Source organism: Ictalurus punctatus, chromosome 25 (genome assembly GCF_001660625.3).
Source record: "Ictalurus punctatus breed USDA103 chromosome 25, Coco_2.0, whole genome shotgun sequence".
Taxonomy (NCBI): domain Eukaryota; kingdom Metazoa; phylum Chordata; class Actinopteri; order Siluriformes; family Ictaluridae; genus Ictalurus; species Ictalurus punctatus.
The window spans coordinates 6,296,986-6,320,527 of NC_030440.2; the positions used below are offsets into that span (position 1 = coordinate 6,296,986).

Below are 23,542 nucleotides of genomic sequence, written 5' to 3' on the forward strand. Positions count from 1 at the left end.
AGCCCTGTTTGAAAGGCATGGCAAATACTCACAGAGGTATCCAGATTCATGGGGTCCACATCAGCTAAACTAGCACCAACTTTCACTCGATCGCGAAGAACGCCACTGGCCAGGTCCTCTGCTCGCAAATTCATAGGCAGACATCTGCCACAAAAAAATAAAAAATAAATTGAAGACTGTTACAGACTAGTCTGGGATAACCAGAAAAAAATAAAAATAAGTAATAAGAGGTTTACGTTCACCTATTCCGAGCACGTGTCATGCTTTTACTTTTTCTCCGTTCAAAACGCTCTTCGTCCGACGAGGACGTTGTATCACTACTGTGGATGGCGTGCTTCTTTATTCTGGAAAGAGAACATAATTAGAAATATAGAACCATGAGCAAAATTACCGGATAAATATATTTAAGATGTCAATTTTCAGTACAAACTGTAACATGGCAGAGATTTTAAAATAAATAAATAAATTTCGAATTAGCTTGTACAGTTCACTTCTCATTCACACTGAATCATATTGGCATGGTATACCAGTTGCTACACTGGGCAAAGAGCAAAGTTAACCCTAGAGAAAGCTGACGACTGAGGAGGTCACACACCTAATATGGCTTCTTCTTGCAGGGGACCTGTGCGTGTCAAACACTGTGTTCTTGCTTTGTTTTCTGTTCACTGGCACTACAAATGGACACACATGATTAGGAATATAGAAATAGGAATACTGGTTAAAATATATTGTGTGGTTCTCCAAAAATTACCAATGGGTGGTGCCTCATAACGCTGCACAGTTTTACGCTGCCTGAGGTTGTACGGTCTGTCATTCTCCTCTCCTGCTTCCTCTGCTTCATCCCCTTCATCATCTTCATCATCCTCCCCTTCATCATCATCTCCCTCTTCATGGGATTCTACAATAATCAGATGCTTATGAGAGACAATATGTATAAAAAATAAATAAATAAATAAATAAAAACTCTAAATGAAAACACTGTGTGCTTTTCATATGTTAAGGATATACTCTAAACAAAATGACTGAAACAAAAGTGTAAAACTGATACTTAAACTGGGTCACTGCAACCCTAATCATATATGAATCAAAAGTGTTCAATTAGGAATTTGTATATAAGCAGGAACTGGTCAATGGTAAGGCTAGCTCTGCAATTAGAAGTAAAAAATATCAACTATGCTGGGTAAGAAACTTCATCAACATGGATTTTTATAGTCAATGGATTATTATAAGCTAACAACAACAACAACAACGTTATAATGTATGAGCGCACAGGTCGTTATTTCTGGGTATAATGTAATACTACTACTGAAGCCATTGGTAAATATCCCAATGCCCACTCAAGGAGCATTGGGCGTAAACTGGTCCTTGACTCACTACGTCAGTAAAATAAGAACGTCAGTAAAATAAGACGGTGGTGTTTATTTCTACAGTGAACGGACGCGAGACCAATCGGACAGGGTTTACAGGAAAATACGTGGAAACACTCGTGTTTTATTGGCTGACAGTCTCTCAATTCTGCCAAACACTAGCTCAATCAGTGTGACGAGAAATGGATATACGCAGTTATTCTTTTTTTTTTAAAAACCTGTAAAGTGGTCGAAACGGAAACAGTAACATCCTCTGATGCTGAGCAGGAAAACAAGGTGTGTAAATGTCTATGAGTTCCAGTTTACGTGAACATGATATCAGCAGAGCATAAGGAAAGATAATGTACTTTGCATGCCACTGTAGCGGCTAAACCCATACAATGATAGCTTAGCAGTGCCTCCACTTGGCTAGCGACAACAAGTTAGAAAAGTTTTATATTTTATCGCTCTGGTGGTCTTACAATCAGTGACAACACTCGGGGCAAGTTTAATGATAAACCCAACTTTCTCTGATCATGTCATACATTGACAGCTAAGTTACCGCCGTGTCCACAAAACAAAACTTAGGCTACAAGCTGAACTGGAAAAAAATGCATGGAGAAGAATCTGGGCTCAGCCCCGGATGATAAACAGTCCACCTAACGCCCCTGCCAAGGACCACAGAAGTCATATCACAAATATAACTCTGCATGTGGTCAAGAATAAGACCTAAAATTAGGAAGGATTTCCCACTCAAAATCTACAAGTGCGATTTCATGTTATGGCGATGATGATGAACAAACATTTAAAATGAAAGCTCCTACTCGTTGCATGATGCATGCCTTATTACATGGATAAGACTTATTCACCACCAACATGACAAACTTCACGGTTTGAGATCAGTTGGGTTTAGTTGGTTTCACTTTGGATCAATCAGATTAATAGGGTAAATGGGGAAAACAATCCATTCGAATCTTCAATTAGATTTTCATAAAAATGTCATTATATCATTATTTTAACTGGAACATGGTGTAATCATTAGCTTACTCAAATTTGAAAAAGTCAACAGAAGCAGTCATTTGCTCCAGCCCTAGATAGGGCCGTGACATATTAAATCCCAGTGCTCAACAACACACGTTAGTATCAATGACGAAAGAGTTGGAGTGCTGTATTAATTGCACAGGAGAAAAGTATAAGTATTTTAATTCCTATATTGCTATTAATAAGTACTTAATTTGTTTAATAAGACCTAGACGCAAGGCACAGACTACAGCAACATTTACATGATGTATTTTAGGCGATTTCAAGAACATTTTTGCTTTACTCAAACTGTATATATGCTTCTGGCATAAGAGTTTAAAAAAAACCAAAAAAAAAAACAAAAAAAACACTGAACACCAAAACTGTGCTATAAAGCAACTGTAAAGAATTGCGTAACATTTCTGAAAACCTCACGTTTTGCATGTTAGTGTAGGTTACTCGTGTTAGAAATGTACAGGAACAATAAAAACAACATTATGGCATTCAGGAAATAAAGGTCAAAGGCTAGCATACCATCGGTTTCTTCTTCCTCCCTTCCCTCCTCTTCTGGAGCTTCAGATTTGCTGATGACTTTATGGTGTGTCTGCATCGCAAATGTATTCCTCCTTAGCGATTTCCGCCTTTTCACACGTGAATACATGTCCATGTTTTCCTGTCAACCAAGGTAGACAAAGGAAACTTAAATACGACAGACTAGACTGAAACATTACAAAAGAATCCAGTACTATTCTCAACAGGACCATCACGTCAACAAACCACCACACCGCACCACAATTTTACTCTGTTTTCAGTATGAGATTCACATTTGAGAAAGTAATACACTGGGAAACATACTTGGTGCCGGCACTCACCAGTTCTGTGTCTGTCCACATCCGGAGCCGCTCCACTTCCCGACTCTGTCGTATGTTGCTGATGTTGTCCATCTCCTGAAGCACCGCCTCTGCCGTGCTGTCATCAGGGAAAAGACGCAGTCTTGATGGTCAATCACAAACAACCAAACAACTCAAACAGAATACTGAGAATACATTTAATTCAAGTGGATCTACAGCAAAAAGAGAAAAGAAAAAAACTAATATAACAAAATTAATCGTGCTCACTAGTTTTTATAACTAAATCTTAATCAAAGCAGAAATATAAACACACTATCCGTTACTAATACACTAGCTTTGCCAATTACAATCCAAAAAGCTCATGCATCATTTCCAACTCTAGCAGGTCTCCAATAGAGTCTAGCCATCTGTCTTTCCAAACAAGCAGTATGCTAACTCAACCAGAAAAACTGACTGGGTCTGAAATTATTAAAGATCATCTTTAATGTTTTTATTACTTAGTGCATTTACATGTCCAAACTTATTCAGTGATTCTACAGGACTCTCTGAATAATTGTGATCAAAATTCATGATTCAATACTGAGAAAACAATCGTAATGATTTTCATGTTGTTATCCTCATAATGATCTGCCATCAAACATACAATTACTCATACACACACACACACACACACACACACACACACACACACACACACACACACACATCATTTAAAGCTACATAAAAAACCACTAAGTAACAAAATGTATTACAAACAGCTCTACATACATATATACACACACACACACACACACACACACACACACACACACACACACAGTGTAGCGGCGAACTATAAGTTAACTAGCCTCTCAACCGAACATTACCTGTTGACCAGTTGGTCAAACAGCAGGCTCTGGTTGAGGTGCTGAAAGCGGCTCTTCCTAGAGCGACAGCTCCTCTTCAGCTCACCGTGGCCATTCAAGCGAGCATCGTCCCCATCTGTGCTGTCATCTACCCGCAGTGTTCTTCGGCCTACAAACATTTGACAAAACCGCATTCATGAAGCAGAACACGTGCAAAACATTAACAAGAAACAATACACAGCACAGAGTAACTCAGTCCTGTGTGCAAATTTATCTGATTCACTAAAACACAAACGGGCACAAAGACAGGGCAAAGGCTTGACAAGTTAAAACGCTGCTCTGAGCAGGTTTTTCCCCCCCAAAGAAGCACAACTACAAAACATTTCAGCTGCCTCATTTACGTAACGTCACAAAAAGAAAATCTTGTCTTACCGTGTCCATTTTGCAAAGCACCAGTGGATAACCTGAAAGACATCAACAAACCCTATTCAAGCAACGTAAACTGTGAAATAATACAATTTCTGGATAATCAACTGCGTAACAAGTGCTTTTACATTTTCGACATTTACACATTAGTTTTTGAGTTGTTGATATTCCACCATCACTGCGAGCATTAGCAATGAACTGATTTGAACAATTTAACAATAAAACAAAACAAATGCAGTGATACTTCTTTCTAAAATATAAACAAGTTTCTGGCGATTCCTCTCAATCAGCTACTGTACGCTCCCACTCACTCATGCACTAACGCCAAATAAAAATGACCACGTTTACATGGACAGCAGTAATCTAATTATTGTCCTTATTCTGAATAAGACAATATTCTGATTAAGGTGTTTACATGAGTCGCTTTTAGAATATTCCTTTCATGTTCCTGTTTTACATGTTATAGAACATAGATCGAGTAACAGCAAATGTCATTAGGTCACCGCGCCACGTCGTCCCCTCCAGAATTTCACGTATCGACATACAATTCGTCTTCGTTACGGTACCGTATATAGTTTTGGGTGTTTAATTTTTAATTTTACGAAAGCTTCAAGTGCAGTTAATTATCTGTTATGCTGTACATGCAAATAGACTACTGCTTGTAGCTGTGGGCTGCGTCCTAAACCGTGCACTTATAGCAGCTAAAATACATGTACATAGTACGTACGTGGTTTCGGACGCAGCTGTGCTGCGTGTTGTTTTCCGTCAAACGGTTGAGCACTGCCGTGGGTGTGTGTGTGTGCCCTGTCACAAAATGTGATGAAAACTCCCACACAATGTTAATAGTGTGATTAAGGTGTGTACATGTCTGTAATGCGACTGAAACAGGAATACTCCGCATGTCTTAATTTGATTTGTGTTTACTTCGAGTATGACTTTAGCCGGATTAAGGTCATCGATAATCTGTTTACATGCTCGTTTCGTAATCAGAGTATCGTCTTAATCGTGCAAATATCAGATTACTCTTGTCCATGTAAACGTACTGATCTAGTCAGTAAGGGAAAAAACACAACAGGGTCTATTATTATTACAAGACAATAATTCATGACAGAGAGGTGGGTGTGTTAAATCTTAAATAAAACTTCACCATATTATTCACTTATATTATTATAATATTCACTTATAATATAATGTACATCACCAAATATTCACTTATTTCACCATATCAATAATTATAGATTTTTTCAATCATTTTTTAACATTTTTTAAGCTTCAATTAGATCATCCACCATATAAGGCCCTGTGCACAAGTTTTACTGTAGAAATGATGTGTATTAGAAAAAGCAGCACAACTTGAACAGCACAACTAGGGTCAGAGCTGCTGTATCCATAAAATAAATACATCAGCACCTTCTGTCCAATCAAGCTTGAGAATTCATTAACACTTTGGTATAGTAGAGGTTTATTAGGGACTCTCACTATATAGATAGTTTCTGATATAAAAACAATACACTGCTCACATTATTATATAAAACAAAGCATCTACATATGCCGCATTGTTATATTAGCTGATAGATCTGATCTGCGGGTTTATTTATCATCAATATTTACCACTTACAATGGTATAGAATATGATGGTATAGAATATAAAGTGTAATCAATGTGTGTAAGGACAAAGTTTACTAATGTTTGGATATGTTAATAAGGTATAATCTGGTGTGTAACTGGTTCACTAACAGTTCAAATTATTTGTGGGAAGCATCATCTAAATCCATAGTACACTTGTTGATCAAGTTATATTCTAAGTGTGTATTGAGTTAGATGAATTCTGTGTCTTACTAAACAGTAGGCCTAATTGTTTTCTGTGTTAGTCCGTACCTCTCTGCACGGCAGGCATAATCTAAAACTATAAAACACTTTCTAACAAGTGACATTCTAAGTGTGTAAATTAAGAACGTTTTGTTTGTCTAAAGCAGCCTCACTCTATGGCAATAAAAAAGCAATTAGGCACATACCAGAACTGGGTTTCCAAACAAAGCCCTCCCAGCTTGCAAATCAGTGTCAAAGGAAAAGATAACACTTCCAGGAGGAAGAGTACCAGGCTGAGACTATAGAGTGAATTATGGGATAAAGTAAAAAAAAAAAAACCTAGTCTGGTAAAATGTTTTTTTTTTAAATACAACTGACAATGCATGCACCACAAATATAAGGTATCATAAGGATATGAATAATTAGTTAAGGCAATGGAGATTGGTGTGTTTCTAGAAAGAAAAGGTGAATGCCCCACCTGGGGATAATTTTAATTCGGACTTTCTGCAGACTCTCACACTTTATTGTTTCAATAAAGTTTATTTTATTTTTGACATCTACAAACCCTCTGTCTCTGAAGTTTTTGACTTAGGCTGGAAAGATTGTTTTCCACGACAATGGCTTTACTGGACATTACATCCAATAACTGTTGACACAGAAAAGGTTGATGTCTATCTGTCCCTTTGCTCTACCCTATATGACCTTTACATCAGAATGAGCCTGTGCACGTGAAAGAAATGAAGCTTCTAATACTTAAGTACTTAGATACTACTATAGGGGCGGCTGTGGCTCAGTTGGTAGAGCGGGTTGTCCACTAATCATAGGGTTGGAGGTTCGATTCCCGACCCGCATGACTCCACATGCCGAAGTGTCCTTGGGCAAGACACTGAACCCCGAGTTGCTCCCGAGTTGCTATATTGAACCCCGAGTTGCTATATTGAAGATATAGTCTCACACGCAGAACGAGAACAGGCATGGTGGAGGGCGGAGCTCCAACATTAGTATGTAGTTTAAGAATAAAGTCAGAATCAGTGTTTACAGTTTAATCTTGTACTTGATAAGAATCCTTACTGTGTTTATATACGGATTTGATGTTTTGCAGCGTAGTTTAAAAATTTGCTAAACATTACATGCACTTTTACAGAAGAAAAGTATTTTTCACAACACTTCCATTTGTTGTTACTGGGGTCAGATTATGAATCATGCGTGTATTGGTGTTTGCATTTGCACTGGAATTTTTAATTTGTGAATAAAATTCATATTCTATTATTTTAGCCTAATTAATTGGTATAGTTTAGCATTTGCTGATGCCCAGGATTAAGTTTGACTTTTTTGGATCAATGTTTGTGTTCGCATGGCTCTCAAGACTGTATAGTGATGTGACTTATGGCCAGAAAGGTGAATGTTACTATTTTCGTATCATTTATATCATTGCCTCAAAAAAAAAGAAATATCGTGATATAGTTTTAAGTCTATATTGACCAACCCCACACAATTCAATAATATAAAGATAGAATGAGAGACTAACAAATGAAACAGATTTACAATAGTCTCAACCTTGTAATACCATAAATCCAGCCTATTAATATAGGTCATGGCTGGCAGGCTGAGACGGACTCACCTGGTGCAGTGTTTGGAGGTGTTCCATGTAACTCTCTGCGCTTTGCTCTGGGGACTTGGGGAAGTGTCACTGGAGCTAGGCGTCGTGTGTCTGCGTTTTCGCTTAGACGGAGGGGACAAGCGCGGGCTACCGGAGCTGATTTTACTGGGGTCATTCTGAAAGGCATAAATATGACAAATGACAAAAAAGCATTTCATTATATTTTTGTCATGACAATGACACGTAAATAAATAAATAAAGAAAGAAAGAAAGAAAGAAAGAAAGAAAGAAAGAGCCATAGTTATAGGTTGAAGCTGGCTAAAAGACCTTCTATTCAAGTCAGACCTCCATACATCTTCCATACCACTTATCCTACACAGGGTTGCAGGGGAGCCTGAAGCCTACCCCAGGGAACTCTGGGCACAAGGCAGGGGGTATCCTGGACAGGGTGCCAGCCCATCGCAGGGAACACATGTATATACACCACGGACAATCTCAATCGGCCTACAATACGTCTTTGGACTGTGGAGGAAACCGGAGTGGAGGAACCCCCGAAGCATGGGTAGAACACACAACCTCCTCTCGTGTCAGATGCAGGATTCGAACCCCCAACCCTGGAGGTGCAAGGCGAATGTGCTAAACACTAAAGTCACACCATGCCCCTTTCAAGTCAGACCTTCTCACCAGATTAACCATACTACATCGATCATGGCTCACTTCCAATTTTCTCAGATATCTACTGCGAAACTTCTAAAGATATCGATACTGTCATAACTTAAATCACAGCACACTTTGTTTCCCTGAAATATCACGGAATAACTCAAGTTATAAGAAAAGTTTTGTTGTTTTTTTTAAAGAAGGAAAAAAGCGACCAGAAAATAAAGAAAATTAACAAAAAGGACAATCAGAAAGGACACAGTAAATCTAGGTGAACTTCGGCCCTATAAATTTGTGCACCTCGTGGCATGAGTTATTAGAAAACAAGAGGGAAAAACAAAAGTAATTGTTGGGTAGAAGTCACAGTGGATTTTTGCTGCATGGGAAGATAGCAAGGTAACAGTCTACAACATCTCAGGAGGGCCACCTGTCATCCCCTGAAATAAACTGCAAGGTAAAAACCTAGTATGGTCACTGCTTAATAAACAGCTGATTGGATGTTAAGTTATAATATTTTCAGAATGAATGTTTTGCTTTCACAGTTCTTGCAGATTTTTTTTATTTAAATACAGCACTGCTGCTTTGCACCCCGTTACTAAACATATATATTGATAAAACCATCTATAGTCTATCGTAAAACTGTGACGTGTTATGATATGGCATCACAGAAATTCTAATGCCTTATCATGATACTACAAATATCATTACAAACCATCAGCTGTTAACCATTAAACTGTTACCCAATGGTTTCCATTAAGGATGTACAGGGGTGCGTGAACCCTTTAGAATTTTCTACAATTCTGCATAAATATGACCTAAAACCTAAAAGATTTTCACACAAGTCCTAAAAAGTAGATAAAGAGAACCCTATTAAACAAATGAGAGAAAAATATTATAGTTGGACATTTATATATTGAAGGAAATGATCCAATATTACATATCTGTGATTGGTAAAAGTATGTGAACCTTTGCTTTCAGTATCTGATGTGACCCCCTTGTGCAGCAATAACTGCAACTAAACATGTCCGGTAACTGTTAATCAGTCCTGCACATCGGCTCGGGGGAATTTTATCCCGTTCCTCAGTACAAAACAGTTTCAACTCTGGGATGTTGGTGGGTTTCCTCATGTGCTCCTTCCACAACATTTCTATTGGATTAAGGTCAGGACTTTGCCTTCGACATTACAAAACATTACCTTTATTCTACTTTAACCATTCTTTAGTGGAGCGACTCGTGTGATTAGGACTTGCATGTCTTGCTGCATGATGCACTTTGTCTTGGGCTTCAGTTTATGGACAGATGTCCAGACATTTTCCTTTAGAAGTCTCTGGTTATAATTCAGAATTCACTCTTTCATCAATGATGGCAGTCCTGGCCCAGAGGTGGATTTTTGGAGAGCAGTGGTTTTCTCCTTGGAGCCCTGCCATGCACACCATTGTTGTTCAGTGATCTCCTGATGGTGGACTCATGAACATTAACTTTAAGCAGTGCGAGAGAGGCCTTTAGTTGCACAGAAGTTACACTGGCTACCTATATGACCTCACAGACTATTACACGTCTTGCTCTTGGAGTGATCTTTGTTGGTCGACCACTCCTGGGGAGGGTTAAACTTCCTCCCTTTGTACACAAGCTGTATGACTGGATTTGTGGAGTCCAAACTCTTTAGAGATGGTTTTGTAACCTTTTCCAGACTGATGAGCATCAACTGAGGTCCTGCGAAATCTCCTTTTTTCGTGTCATGATACACTTCCACAAACATGTGTTGTGAAGATCAGGCTTTGATAGTTCTCTGTTCTCACACCTGATTGTCATCCCATTGATTTAAAACACCTGACTCTGATGTCACCTTCAAATGAAATGCTAATCCTAGAGGACATACTTTTGCCACTAACAGATATGTAATATTGGATCATTTTCCTCAATAAATAAATGACCAAGTATATAAATATTTTTTGTCTTGGGTTCTCTTCGTCTTAGGACCTGTGTGAAAAGCGGGAGATGTTTTAGGTCATATTTATGGAGAAATATAGAAAATTTGAAACTTTCAAAACACCACTGTAAGTCCTTCATGGTACCCACTAAACACAACATTCCCAAATCTCTCCGTCTTGGGATTAATAAAGCATTATCATATTTTATAACATGCCACCAACAGAAAGGTGTTACCAGTAGGGACAATTACATTGATTTCCATTAAAACCAAAACAATTCCCATTACAAATTCTATCAGGGTTTCTATTGTGTTTGTTTTCTTCTCAGCACGGTGACCACATCGCCCATCCCTACAGGTATGAAATATAACTTCAACAATAAGTACACAAGCCAAAATGTAAAACAGATAACTGACATGCAAAAAAGAGAAAGAAAGAAAGAAAGACGAAGTGAGAGAGAGAGTGACTGGGAGAGAAAGAGTGACAGAGACTACTGATTTGAGCTATAACCCCGAGGTTAAGTGGGAAATGTTTGTATAAAAAACGGTTGTTAACAGTTACTCTGCCTAAAATAAGACACATGCACACACAGTAAAATAAGCTACTGAGGTAATTTTCTATACTGTGGAAGTGACGGTAACTTCCCGCAGCTCTCCTCGAGGCAAACCCCCACCAGAGCGCTTCATGCTCGCAGAGCAGAGCAACACTACCGCCTGTAACAACACTCAACTTGCCGGAGTTCACTTCCTAAATAAAGCACAGTGCCCGCTTTAAACCAGCAGGGGTCTGCCTCCACTCTCCTCTCCTTCCACCATTTGTTGTGTGAAATTCTGTTGTTATAAGTAGTTCTTGAAAGCAGCGAACACGGACCGAGCAGCAGCCGGGTGAAGTGTGTTGTTTATCTCCTGTGTGCTGCTGTCAGGTGCCTCAGTCCGTGACAAAAGCGCAACTTGCTAACTAGCCAGGCTAGCTAACGTTAGTTCTTCTCAGGCACAACAGCAACACAAAGGGAGAACTTAGAGACACTCAGTCCAATAAACTAGTAAGCTAGCAAGCTATTATTTTAATAGAAATTTATATATTTCCTTTACTAAATGAAAAAATGTCTAGCAGCGATAATACATGTCGCGTCGCTCACAAATACTGAATACTTTTAACAAACTGTCACTCGTTCACGGCATTCGTGAACAAAAGAGGTAAGCTAGCTGGCTATCAATGAGGGACATCAATCTTCAGGCCAAACTGGGTAGCATAGCTTAGCTTAGCTTAGCATAGCACAGCACAGCACAGCTCGCTCTAAGCAGCCGGGCAGGGAGGAAAAGCGAGCCGGCTCTTACATGGTTGTGTTCTTCCAAGTTTGGGTTGTTCCTAAGAGACGACCGCGTCCGACCGGAGATGACAAGACTGCATGGCTGGAGCTGCGTGCTTTTTCTTGTGTTCACCATGTTTTCTCCTCTACCGTATTGTTTCCTCTCGGCTCTGTCAGTTCCCTCTGTATTGACTGTCTCTCAGCTAGAGTGCCGAGGCGCCATTTCTCTCGCTCTCTCCCTCCCTCTACTGTTAACCAGAGACAGCAGGCAGCACGCCACTTCCGCCTCCACCAATCCTCCAGCACAATTAGCTTACAGTCACAGGTTTGTGCTTCAGTAATTGTACGCCCATCATTTCTCTTATCTTTCCAACCAAATATATACCCATAATAATAATAATAAAAAAAAGATTCTTTTCTTTCTAATTCAACCTAAAGAGTGTGTGCATGGGGAAATTGTTAAAGATACTGTGGAGAACCCTACAGCACAAGGTTACCCTTTTAGACATCTAGAACCAGAGAAGCCCTGAGGAACATATTCAATTATTAAATTATTAAATTAAATTACATAGTAAAGTATATTAATGACAAAACATTAACACAGATAACAGATTTTTTTTAATTTAATTTTTAGAGTATTTAGAGTCTTGGATGAAATTGGCAATGTGTATTATTTGTATGTATATAATGTATAATCTCAGCAATTGATTCCAGTTTGCTGCAAACCTACGTTATATTAAATAAAATAAATCACTTTTGAAGGGGAATGTGGTCAATATCAGACCACAATATCATTACCAATATTAGAGTTCAGGCTTTAATTAAGCTGATAGTTAAACCTGACCTATTACAGATCTCCTAAGCTTCATGTTTTGTCTACGCCTTTATGGTCTACAAACCAAATGTTGTTGTCTGCCCCTTTGGGCTAAGCAAAAGTCAAAGGCTGATCGGGCCTTTTCTGTGCTTGCTCCAAAATTATGGAATAATCTCCCCCTTTATATTCACTTGGCCCCATCAGTGGAGATTTTTAAGTCTCGGTTGAAAACATATCTTTAGGCTTTGGCAGTTGAACCCTAAGTATTAAAGATATTTGTTGTTGGAGTTTGTAGTGCTGTAGTGTGTGCGTGTATGTTGGTGTTTGACAGTTTACTGTTTTTCGATTTCCTGGTTGTGAAGCACTTTGGTCAACTCTGTTGTTTTTAAATGTGCTGTATGAATAAAATTGAGTTGAGAGTTGAGTTGATCCTACACCGACAGCCTCAGCCAAGCACACATTTTGCTGATAAGTGCACTAATGTTTGGGTTGCACTGTGACTTTCGAAATAAAAGCCACTGACAGATGCGTAGCTTTATTCATTCATTTTTCTCAAGTAACCACTTTATCCTGGACAGGGTCACGGTGGATCCAGAGGGGTCAAGGCTGGAATATACCCCGTATGGGACACCAATCCATCTCAGGGCATCATGCACACACATCCCCACCCTTATTTACAATTAGTGGCAATTTAGCATAGCTAATCCACCTACTGGAGTATTTTTGGAAGGTGGGAGGAAACCAGAGAAAACCCACACAGACGTGGGGAGAAAATGCGAAACTCTTTATAGGCAGTAACCCGAACTCAGGGTTAAACCGGACACCCTTTAGCTGTGAGGTGGCAGCTCTACCTTTAGCTGTGAGGTGGCAGCGCTATTTCATGAATTTTCAAGTCCTGTACAAAATGCGATTTCTGTGAGCTTCCTTTTCATCTCCCCCAGTCAAGACAAATGGCCATTCCTCCATATAACTCTGTATAGTGGGAAAACTGTCCCAGTATCAGTAGGATGGAGGGAAAGTGTCCAGTAGCAGCAGGATCTGGAGTAAAAAGTGTCCATAGAAACATGAAAGCATTGTGTCTAAGGGCTCCATGTACAGTTAAGTACAGTGATGGTCATCTTAGGCTGGATGTTGGGAAAGGTCTTGAAAAACCACGTGGATGTTGGGAGGCAGCTATATGTATAGTAATTTCACTGCTTCATGGAAGAAGCTGTTACAAAGTCTGATGGTGGTGGTGGCATGGATGCTCCAGTACTTTCTGTTAGACAGCAGAAGGGTGAAGCTTCCATGAGAGGGGTAGGAGGGGTCAGCCATAATACAGGTGGCCTTGCAGCTTCAGCATTTATGATAAGGCGTTAACGGTGAGTAGCGAGACCCCAGTGACCATGTTACCCCTTGTCCACCATCACCAGTGCTCATACTAGAACCAGTGATGGTTCAAGGAACCAGGTTTCCACTAAACCTTTGCTTGATCAAACTGCATTAAAATGATAACTGTGAAAAGTTTTACAAGTTTTATTTTTGCTATAGTCATAGGACATGATGATTTTTTTTCCCTTTTAACTGTTTTGAATGAGGTACAGCTCAGAGGAAGTTTTACTTGCATTAACAATGCAGTTGCCATTTACTTCACTGGAACTGCCAGAAAAATGGTTGTTTCTCAGGCTACAGATTCACAGTTGCCCAATTTGGTGGCTCTGTAAATTTACAGAAGTTGTTTGAGTTGCTGTCATCAATAAAATGTTGCCACTCCCAAGCCTCTGGCTTTGGCAGTTCTTGGTTCCTGTCTGGCAGTTGACCAAATTTTGCTACCTCAGATTCATTTCTTTGTGCAGAATTGTTAGAGACCAGTTGACCAACCTACACTACAGACTGATGGACTTATTCAGAACTTATGCTTGCTCTGGTGATGAAACTACAAATAACTATAGTTGTGACACCATAATCAGAATTATTTAAAAAATAAATAAATAAATAAATAAAAAAGCAGACATGCCACACAGCTCCAGGGTCCACAGTTGATGCATGGTGCTGGTGTTGGTGCTGGACTTGTGTGCCGCCCAGGGTGTGTTCTTGCCTCACACCTAGTTTCCTGGGATAGGCTCATTAATTTTACTGAAAATGAATGAAATAAGTGAAAGTATGTTTTACACAACACTCAAAACAGATAATAGCCAAAGGGATCATAAATCTTTATGGCTCAAATAATGATGCTCATGTTTTTCCAAGTACTATATGGCCAACAGTATGCAGACACCTGATCATTATACTCCTATGTGCTTGCTGCACACCCCATTCCAAAGGTGGTGCCCCCTTTGCTGCTACAACGGCCTCCACTTGTTTGGAAGGCTTTCTACTAGATTTGGAACATGGCTATAGGGTTTTTTGCTCATGCAGCCACAAGAGCATTAGTGATGTTGGGCGAGGAGGCCCGAGGTGCAGTCGGCGTTCCAATTCATCTCGAAGGTGTTCACTGGAGTTGAGGTCAGGGCTCTGTGCAGGACACTCAAGCTCTTCTACTCCAACCTTGGTAAACCATGTCTTCATGGTCTGAGCTTCATGCACAGGGGCATTGTCACGCTGGAACAGGTTTAGGATAGGCCTCAGTAAAGGGAAATCTTAAATCTAAAGAATTCAAAGACATCCTATACAATTGTGAGCTTTCAACTTTTCAACAGTGTGGGGAAGGACCACACATGGGTTTGATGGTCAGTTGTCCACATACATTTGGCCATATAGTGTAACTGGTAGTGACAAACTTTTATAGTATTTACATTTGGCAAATAACATTTTAGCAATTATATTAGGCTAAATTATATAGGCCTATTGATAGCCCCCGGTAGTATCGCTATGGCCCTCAGGGTTAAACCAGTGGTTTAGATCATGTGTCATCTGTGTCATGAATGTGAGAAAAAAAATTAGATACAAATAAATACACACAGTCATGTGAAAAAATAAGTGCACCCCATGGAAATTGTTGGCTTTTTTTTTTTATTTTTTTTTTTTTTACATATTTGGACAAGCAAAGATTTGATCATCTTTGAAACAGTGCCTATTAACAAAGTTGATATACTTTTTACAAAACTACAAGGAAAATTAGCTTTTTCGAACATTTATTCAACAGAAACATCAATATCAACAGAAATATCACATAGATGTGATATTGCTCTGTGGACAAAGTAAGTACACCCTTGTCCTCAGAAGATAGTATTGCCCCCTTTAGCAGAAATAACTTCTTGTAGGCGTTTTGCATAAATGTCCACCAGGCTTGCTGGAATTTTTGACCACTCTTCCATGGAATATTCTTTCAGTGGCAAGATGTTTGAGGGTTTTCTTGTATGTACTGCCTGTTTCAAATCCCCACAACATTTCAACAGGATTCAAATCCAGGTTTAGACTAGGCCAGTCAATAACCCTCCATTTCTTCTTTTTGAGCCATTCCTTGATGCATTTGCTAGTGTGCTCAGGATCATTATCCTGTTGAAAGGTCCAACTTTGGTTTGGTTCAACTTTCAGACAGATGGCCTCATTATCTTCAAGCACTCTTTGATATGATGCAAAATTCATAATTGAATCAATGGATACAAGCTGTACAGTCCCTGAGGCAGTGAAGCAACATCAAACCATAACATTCCCTCCACCGTGCTTCACAGTTAGTATCAGGTGCTTCTCCTGGAAAGCTGTCTTTGGTCTGCGCCAAACATGTCTGCTGTTACTGTGACCAAACAACTCTATCTTTGATTCTTCTGTCCAGAGCACATTATTCCAAAAGGCCTGGCCTTTGCCAATATGCTCACTGGCAAACTGTAGTCTTGCAAAGGCTTTTTCCTGGCATGCCTCCCATGCAGGTCAAATTTCAAAAATCTCTTTCTGATTGTAGAAGCATGCACTCTGACACCAACAGTTGCAACATTTACTAGCAGATCCTCTGATGAGATTTGGGGTTCTTGATGACTTCATTTTGCATCTGACGGTCTGCTCTTTGGCTGAATTTGCTGGGACGGCCAGTCCTGGACAAATTGACAGTCGTTTGAAAACTGTGCCACTTGTAGATGATTTTCCTTAAAGTGGAATGATGTATTTCAAATAATTTGGAGATGTTTTTTTTTAAATCTCTTGCCAGACTCATAGGCATCCAAAGCCTTTTTTCTGAAGGCCTTACAGAGCTCTTTAGATCTTGGCATGATGACACCACACACCTCAATAGCAAAGGGAACACCACCAGACATTAGATATGACAGGGGTATAAATAAGACAAATTCCTGGCACTGGCACCCAATCTTGAACACCTGATTTTAATTTTATGGATTTGAAGGTGTGATAAATGTAGGGGTTTACTTACGTTTCCCATTTGACTGATCTGTTCTTTTGCTCATTTAAATTGTGAAAAATACTACAAAATGTCAATTTTATGTGTCATTTGATAGAACGTATCACCGTTATTAATAAGCACTGTTTCAAAAACGATCAAATGTTTGCTTTCCAAATATGTAATAAAAAAAAGAGCGGCAACAATTTCCATGATGTGTACTTATTTATTCATAAGACTATAGAAATAACAGGATAGATAAAGGGTCAAATGACTACTAAATGAATAGCAAATGAGACAGTGTGATTTATATATATATATATATATATATATATATATATATATATATATATATATATATATATATATATATATATATATGGAGTCCATCACAAGTTTCCCTCTATGATTCTTTTATATATATTTACGCTAAGAATGTTTTTACTGTGGTTATTCTTTAAATCAGTCCATTTTCTATTCAGTGTTCTGAAAGAAGGATCTGGTTTTATTGGTAACTTTTTGAAAATCCACTTTCCACTGACTTCTGCACACTCTGTGTGAAGAAAGATATTCGGAGATTTTATTCACAGTGTTGTAATTTATAATCGTTACGTCATACAGGGGCAGCGCGCGGTGTTACGTCACATGAATGGCTGCTGCATCTTCCTGTGTGTGTGTGTGTGTTGCTGAGAGAAACTTAACACCTCAGGATCTATCTGTGTGAGTCTTATGGAATGGCAAACTGGTAACAATGCACTAATTCTTCATGGGGATGTTTTTGAGTGTTTCTGTACGCGCTGTTTATAAACGTCGGTGTCTGGATTATGCATAATGCTGCGCTTGTGTGCTTCACGAGCGCGCGCGCGCTCTGTCTCTCTCTCTCTCTCTCTCTCTCTCACTCATTCACTCACTCACGCGCTCTTTACGTAATTTTGTCGCAATGTCTTAGGACTTTAAGTATGGTGTAATTTTTTTAGTGTTTATATTCGGCTATGTTGAAGAGTACTGCAACATACAGCCTACGTGTGGCGTTGGTCTTTTTAAACCGCGCGCGCGCGCATGCACGCACCAGATGCGGTCATTCGTTATTGAGCAATGACGGACGCCATGCAGTGAATATTTCACTGTGCTTTCATCTAGATGAATTTCTACGTCATTACGCCTCGATTGTTCTGCGTTTTCGAATTGAAAGAGGCTGCATGGTTAATGCATGGGGGGAGGGGTGTTCACTGGCCCGTCATATGCACCTCTTGCACAGTAGCCTGATACTAGTAGAGATATTTTGTTGTCAAAACAAGGCCCAAAACCAGGCCTAACCCCAGTCACTATGACTCAAATTTCAAGTTGTTATTACATGAAACGGTCAACTTCACAGTATGTTGCTCCCAACTACATATTTTTCCTCTTTATGTTCTAAGATGGAAGAGAGAAGACGTAATGAAAGACACTGATTCAAGAGAAAGCGTCAAAGATGGCCCGTGGTGAGCCTATTACACGTGACTTCCAGATATTTCAATTATTTTGTAGTGTTTGTCTAAGTTTTTTTTTTTAATCGTTTAATATTATTATGTAATGAGCTCTCAGGTTTGATGGTGCTCAGAATAATCACGATGATGAAGAGGAGACCCCCATAAGGTCGAGTTTCTCCGTGGAGGACCTTCTAGATGAGGTGGAGAAGATCAGCAGTGTTCCCACGTATGGGAAGAAGGTTCAGTGATTTCTACTTCTCAGACATTGTTATAAATAAACTTTCTGTACGAAAGCATTTGCGAGAGTGATTCCAGCGACAACCTAGCGTAGACCTGACCTGTCTGTGTTTTAAGCTTGTTTTGCTCAGCTGCCTTTGTTTACTGCAGGTGGAGATTGTGGTTAGACTGTGGAAAGATGGTTTTACTGTGAATGATGAGGATTTGCGAAGCTACTCCTCAGAGGAGAATCAAGAGTTCCTCGAAGCTCTTAAACGAGGGTAAGGCATTGTTATCATAGCATGTGATTATTATAGTGACGTGCGCAGAAATGTCCCCGACCTCGCCGTAGCACGTTCCAAAGACCGCATGGACATGTTAAAGTCTCGACCTCTCGTCGTGTTCTCAGTAAGAACATCTGTTTGCAGGGAGTTACCTTTGGAACTGGAGGGAAGAGCAGATGAGGAGGAGCTGGAGGTCAGTGTGGAGGAAATGAAGGATGAAATGTATGTCCCAAAGAAGAAGACCTTCCTGCCTTTTAGTGGCAGAGGCTACAGATTGGGCAGGTAAAAGAAAGCCTTTCAAATAGTTCTCAATCAATTGTGAGTATAGGAATATGACTTGTCACGATGATGTGATGGCAAGAGTGAAATGCAGAACTGTTCTATTTGAAATACACTGCAAATGCAAGAATTTAGAAGAAAGCGTTGTGAAATAATTATATAAACCAATTTTTGTTTAACTGTAGTTAATCTGCATTGTGATGCTTTGCAATCCTACTAGTTACAACAAATTGTTCGCATAGGATGCGATGCTGATGGGTTGGCTTCCTGGACTCTTGGTGGTGTATTGTGATTCCAACAATGGGCCTCATTTATCAGGTTTTTTTTTACGTAAAGGTCTGTGTAAGAAAAAGAAAGAGCAATTCTGCCAGATTTCAGTTTCAGTAACACTTGATTTTCCTCCCTTTCATCTGCACTTAGCTTTGCTATGCGCCGCAGCACATTCACTACATAGCTCATTTGCATTTAGTGACTCGTACAAAACTCCAGCTCAGAGTAAGCTGAAAGCATAAATGATAATGATTATGAGTCTTTATTGATCACATAAACATTGCAGCACAGTGAAATTATTTTCCTCGCACATCCATGCATGTCAGGAAGCTGGGATCAGAGCGCAGGGTCAGCCATGATGCGGCATCCCTGGAGCAGAGAGGGTTAAGGGCCTTGCTCAAGGGCCCAACAGTGGCAGCTTGGCAGTGCTGGAGCTTGAACCCCCGACCTTCCGATCAGTAACACAGAGCCTTTACCGTCATTAATATTCTTATTAAGCAGCGTAACGGCTACTTAATCTGGAAAGCACAAAATCTGGAAAGAAATAACAGAAATGTTGAATTTGGTGTGAAAACAGTGAAGGGAAACAAAACGGTTAGACATGAAAATGGAGAAAAAGATATCTACACTGTACCGAGGTGAACAAGGACACCAAGGACATCACACAGGGAAACCGCCATGTTTACTTGTAAGTGTCTCGGTGACTGTCGGCCCAAAGTCTCTCACGTCCTCCACCTCTCGTGCTTTTCGGGCTCTCCCGCACCAGTGCTCGCTCCTTCCTGCCATGTTGGAAAAGCAGGAGGGCAGATGCTGGAAGGCAACCTGATGTATTTGGGATGCCCGATGATTGCACACAACATATCAGGGGGTATACAGCGCATTACCCACTGAGACATTCCAGATTGGTCACTTACTCCTGTGTTAAAAGAATAAACCATAGCGAAAGGAACTGACTTATACTTGCTTTTTAAAAAATTTTCCCCATGTATAATATTTCTTTAAATACGCCCATTAATATGAAAGGATATGGGTTTCACACCATCTTTATTCAATTTGTGTGTGATTGAAATAAATAAGCTAATTCAACTTGACAGCATGTCCACGTATAAACTTGTAAGAACCATAAAATGATTTCCAATTGTACGATTTGAAGCCTGTCAATCGAGGTTCATGTTAGAGAGTGTCCTTATAGGTAAATATTAACAAACTCAGGAGCTCTTCTAGGATGCAAAGATTTTTCAGAACTAACGGGATTTTCATAAATTCCAAATTTCTTAAGTAAATATGAACAGATTAGTCTGTATCCAGCTTGACGAATGAGACCCTTTGTTACCAAAATATTCTCTCTCTTCCTGTGTATTGCAGCACTATTATTTATCCCGGAATCATTTAAAGCTTGTTAATGTATTAACATTAAATTTCAAGGGTTGAGCAATATAACATGAGACATTTCGACATTGTTAGTGCAGTAGAAATCCACTAGGTGGCTTCCTCATTCTACTCTTCTGATCTAATCATAAAATGGTATGTTTCAGATGAACATGTCTTGTTTGAAGTCCAATATATTGAACTTGGAAAATAAGTCTCTTTTGTAATTATTAATGCTGTATGTTTTCTCTCGGATAGCGTGGCACCTAGAGTTGTGGTCAGGTCTCGGTCAATCCATGAAGATTGCTCAGGCCCCCCGGTCCCTCCAGTGGAGCTGGACGAAGCGTTGCCCATCACATGTCTACAGATCTGGCTAGCAGATGGCCGACGGCTAGTGCAGAGGTTTAACCTTTCTCATCGGTGAGTGTAACATGCATAGACTGCGCAATAATCAAATGGTGATTCTACACGAAAAACATCATAGATATAAAAACATTTACATAATATAAGCATCACCTTCAAATGGAGCATTATCTCTCTTGCAAATTGATTCAGTAAGGATTTTTTGGTGGTTGATTTTAACATTTCTTATCACTGTGTGCTGAGGTACCTTTAAATAATGTGTCCATATTGCTGCAGAATCAGTGATGTCCAAGGCTTTGTAGAGAAAGCCCAGTCATCAAGCTCACCGTTCATCTTGACAACATCTCTGCCTTTTCGGGAGCTCACACAGGGGAATCTGAGCCTGGAGGAGGCTGACCTGACAAATGCTGTTATTGTCCAGCGGCCTGTCAGCACACAAGCACCTTTTGGTCACTCCTGATCAAAGTCTCCTTAACTGGTCACCTTACAGTATGGAGAAACATTTTATGAACCTTTTGTAGAACACAAAAGCTTGCAGTATATAATCCTTCCGAAGCTGCTTAAAAGTCTACACAACTGCAGACCTCTTTGCATTAATCCAGTTCGAAAAGTCTATGAACTTTACGGTGAAGAATAAAAGACTGGAAAACTTTTGTGGAAGAAATCTCATCACTGTCACCTTGTGATCTTTAATAACGTGCAATAACGACGTACTGGTAATCTAATAGTCATGTGTAAATGCTGCACATAGTATAAACACAATAAATAGTATGGAGTTTATATAGGTACGGTTCGAATAACTTGACTGTCATTGACTACGTTTACATGGACAGCAGTAATCTAATGATTGACCTTACTCTGAATAAGATAGTATCGTGATGAAGGTGTTTACACGAGTCACTTTTAGAATACTCCTTTCATGTTCCCGTTTTACATGTTATAGAACATAGAGCGATTAACGTCACACGTCATTAAATCACCGCGCCCCGACGTCCCTCCAGAATTTCACGTATCAACGTACAGTTGGTCTTCGTTATGGTACCGTATACAGTTTTGGGTGTTTTTATTTTTCATTTTTTTTCGACAGCTTCCAGTGCTGTTAATTATAATAATGCTGTACGTGCAAATAGACGACTGCTTGAAGCCGTGGACTGCGTCCCAATCCGCGTAATTTCCCACTATATAGCAGCTGAAATGCATGGATTTGGGACGCAAATCCGGTATGCGGTTTGGGACGCAGCCGTGCTCTCTTGTATAATGTAAAAAGGTTGAGCACTGCCGTGTGTGTACGTGTCCTGTCGTAAAGTGCGGTGAAAACTCTCACACCACGTTAATAGTGTGATTAAGGTGTTTACATGTCTGTAATGCACTTCGATAATGCGACTAAAACAGGAATACTCCACACGTCTTAATTCCATTTGTGTTTACTTCGAGTATGACTTTAGTCGGATTAAGTTAATAAAAAATCGCTGTTTACATGCTAGTTTCTTAATCAGAGTATCGTCTTAATCGGCTTAATACTGGATTATTGTTGTCCATATAAACGTACTGATTCTTTGTTCTTCCTTTGTTGGATGCCTTGACCACCTCTGATGCAATGCGGTACACACATGCCACGTCTTCAATATCAATGTACAATAAATATCTGACTGAGACTGTGCTGTGACTGAGTAAAAATAAGTACTAAATGCACTTCTCTGTGTTTATCACAGATTTGACCGAGGCTCGTCTTACCACAATGATGATACTATTTTTGTGTGTGTTAAAATGTTTGCTGTTATGAAATTCAATGCAGAATTGGTTTGCAAGTGTAAGATATATACATGCACTTTAAATTGAGTGAAAAGTTATTTTGTATTGGAGCTTTGCTTGCAATAAACCCATTAAACAATGAAGCCCTACCTGTTTCCTATAGTACACTAGTTTGAAGTGGTTGATGTTATTTTTTTTAAAAACTCAGATTCTCTGTGATCAGCAGAAATTGGAAAAGATTTACATATTATAATGGACATCTCCTTTGTCTTTCGTTAAAGAATCTGAGTACAAAGAGAAGATACTTATGTTTTGTAAGTTATTGCTAAGACAATGCTGAATTGTAGGCCAGGGTTTCAAATATGACATGATATCAGCCTTTCAATAATCAGCTTAGTGTTGATTTTTATACAGGGGTTAGTATGACAATTTGTATACACAGTGCAAACTGTAATTCTCTTCCTAGTTCATGTGTAGACAATGCGCTAAATATTTAATCCATTCTCAGACTCTGTCGAACTACGTAGCATTTTCTGTAATCCATACAACTTCTGTATATTCCAAATGTAAAGCTGAGCATTATTTCCATGTTTGCAATGATATGCAGTCGCTGCTCATTAGCGA

At 39.4% G+C, this 23,542-nt stretch overlaps 2 protein-coding genes across 9 annotated transcripts in view; one reads left to right on the forward strand and one right to left on the reverse strand.

Moving 5' to 3' along the window:
• Positions 1 to 11,955, reverse strand: part of atad2b (ATPase family AAA domain containing 2B) — an 80,649-nt gene extending 68,694 nt beyond the window's left edge. For all 4 annotated transcript variants that reach the window (XM_017456177.3, XM_017456176.3, XM_053675908.1 and 1 more), the window contains exons 1-10: positions 11,823 to 11,955; positions 7,919 to 8,073; positions 4,495 to 4,526; positions 4,084 to 4,231; positions 3,239 to 3,335; positions 2,901 to 3,039; positions 752 to 898; positions 596 to 671; positions 243 to 344; positions 33 to 144 (exon numbers count right to left, since the gene is read on the reverse strand). In XM_017456177.3, coding sequence (XP_017311666.1) covers positions 33 to 144; positions 243 to 344; positions 596 to 671; positions 752 to 898; positions 2,901 to 3,039; positions 3,239 to 3,335; positions 4,084 to 4,231; positions 4,495 to 4,526; positions 7,919 to 8,073; positions 11,823 to 11,930 — 1,116 coding nt within the window. In that variant the 5' untranslated portion in view covers positions 11,931 to 11,955. The remainder of the gene's footprint in view (positions 1 to 32; positions 145 to 242; positions 345 to 595; positions 672 to 751; positions 899 to 2,900; positions 3,040 to 3,238; positions 3,336 to 4,083; positions 4,232 to 4,494; positions 4,527 to 7,918; positions 8,074 to 11,822) is intronic.
• Positions 11,929 to 23,061, forward strand: ubxn2a (UBX domain protein 2A). 5 transcript variants are annotated; one of them, XM_017455355.3, is made up of 7 exons: positions 11,929 to 12,119; positions 18,336 to 18,398; positions 18,502 to 18,625; positions 18,774 to 18,883; positions 19,031 to 19,168; positions 21,062 to 21,223; positions 21,443 to 23,061. In XM_017455355.3, exons 1-7 carry the CDS (start codon positions 11,929 to 11,931, stop codon positions 21,624 to 21,626), a joined length of 972 nt encoding a protein of 323 aa, XP_017310844.2. In that variant the 3' UTR covers positions 21,627 to 23,061.
• Positions 23,062 to 23,542: the final 481 nt, after the last annotated feature.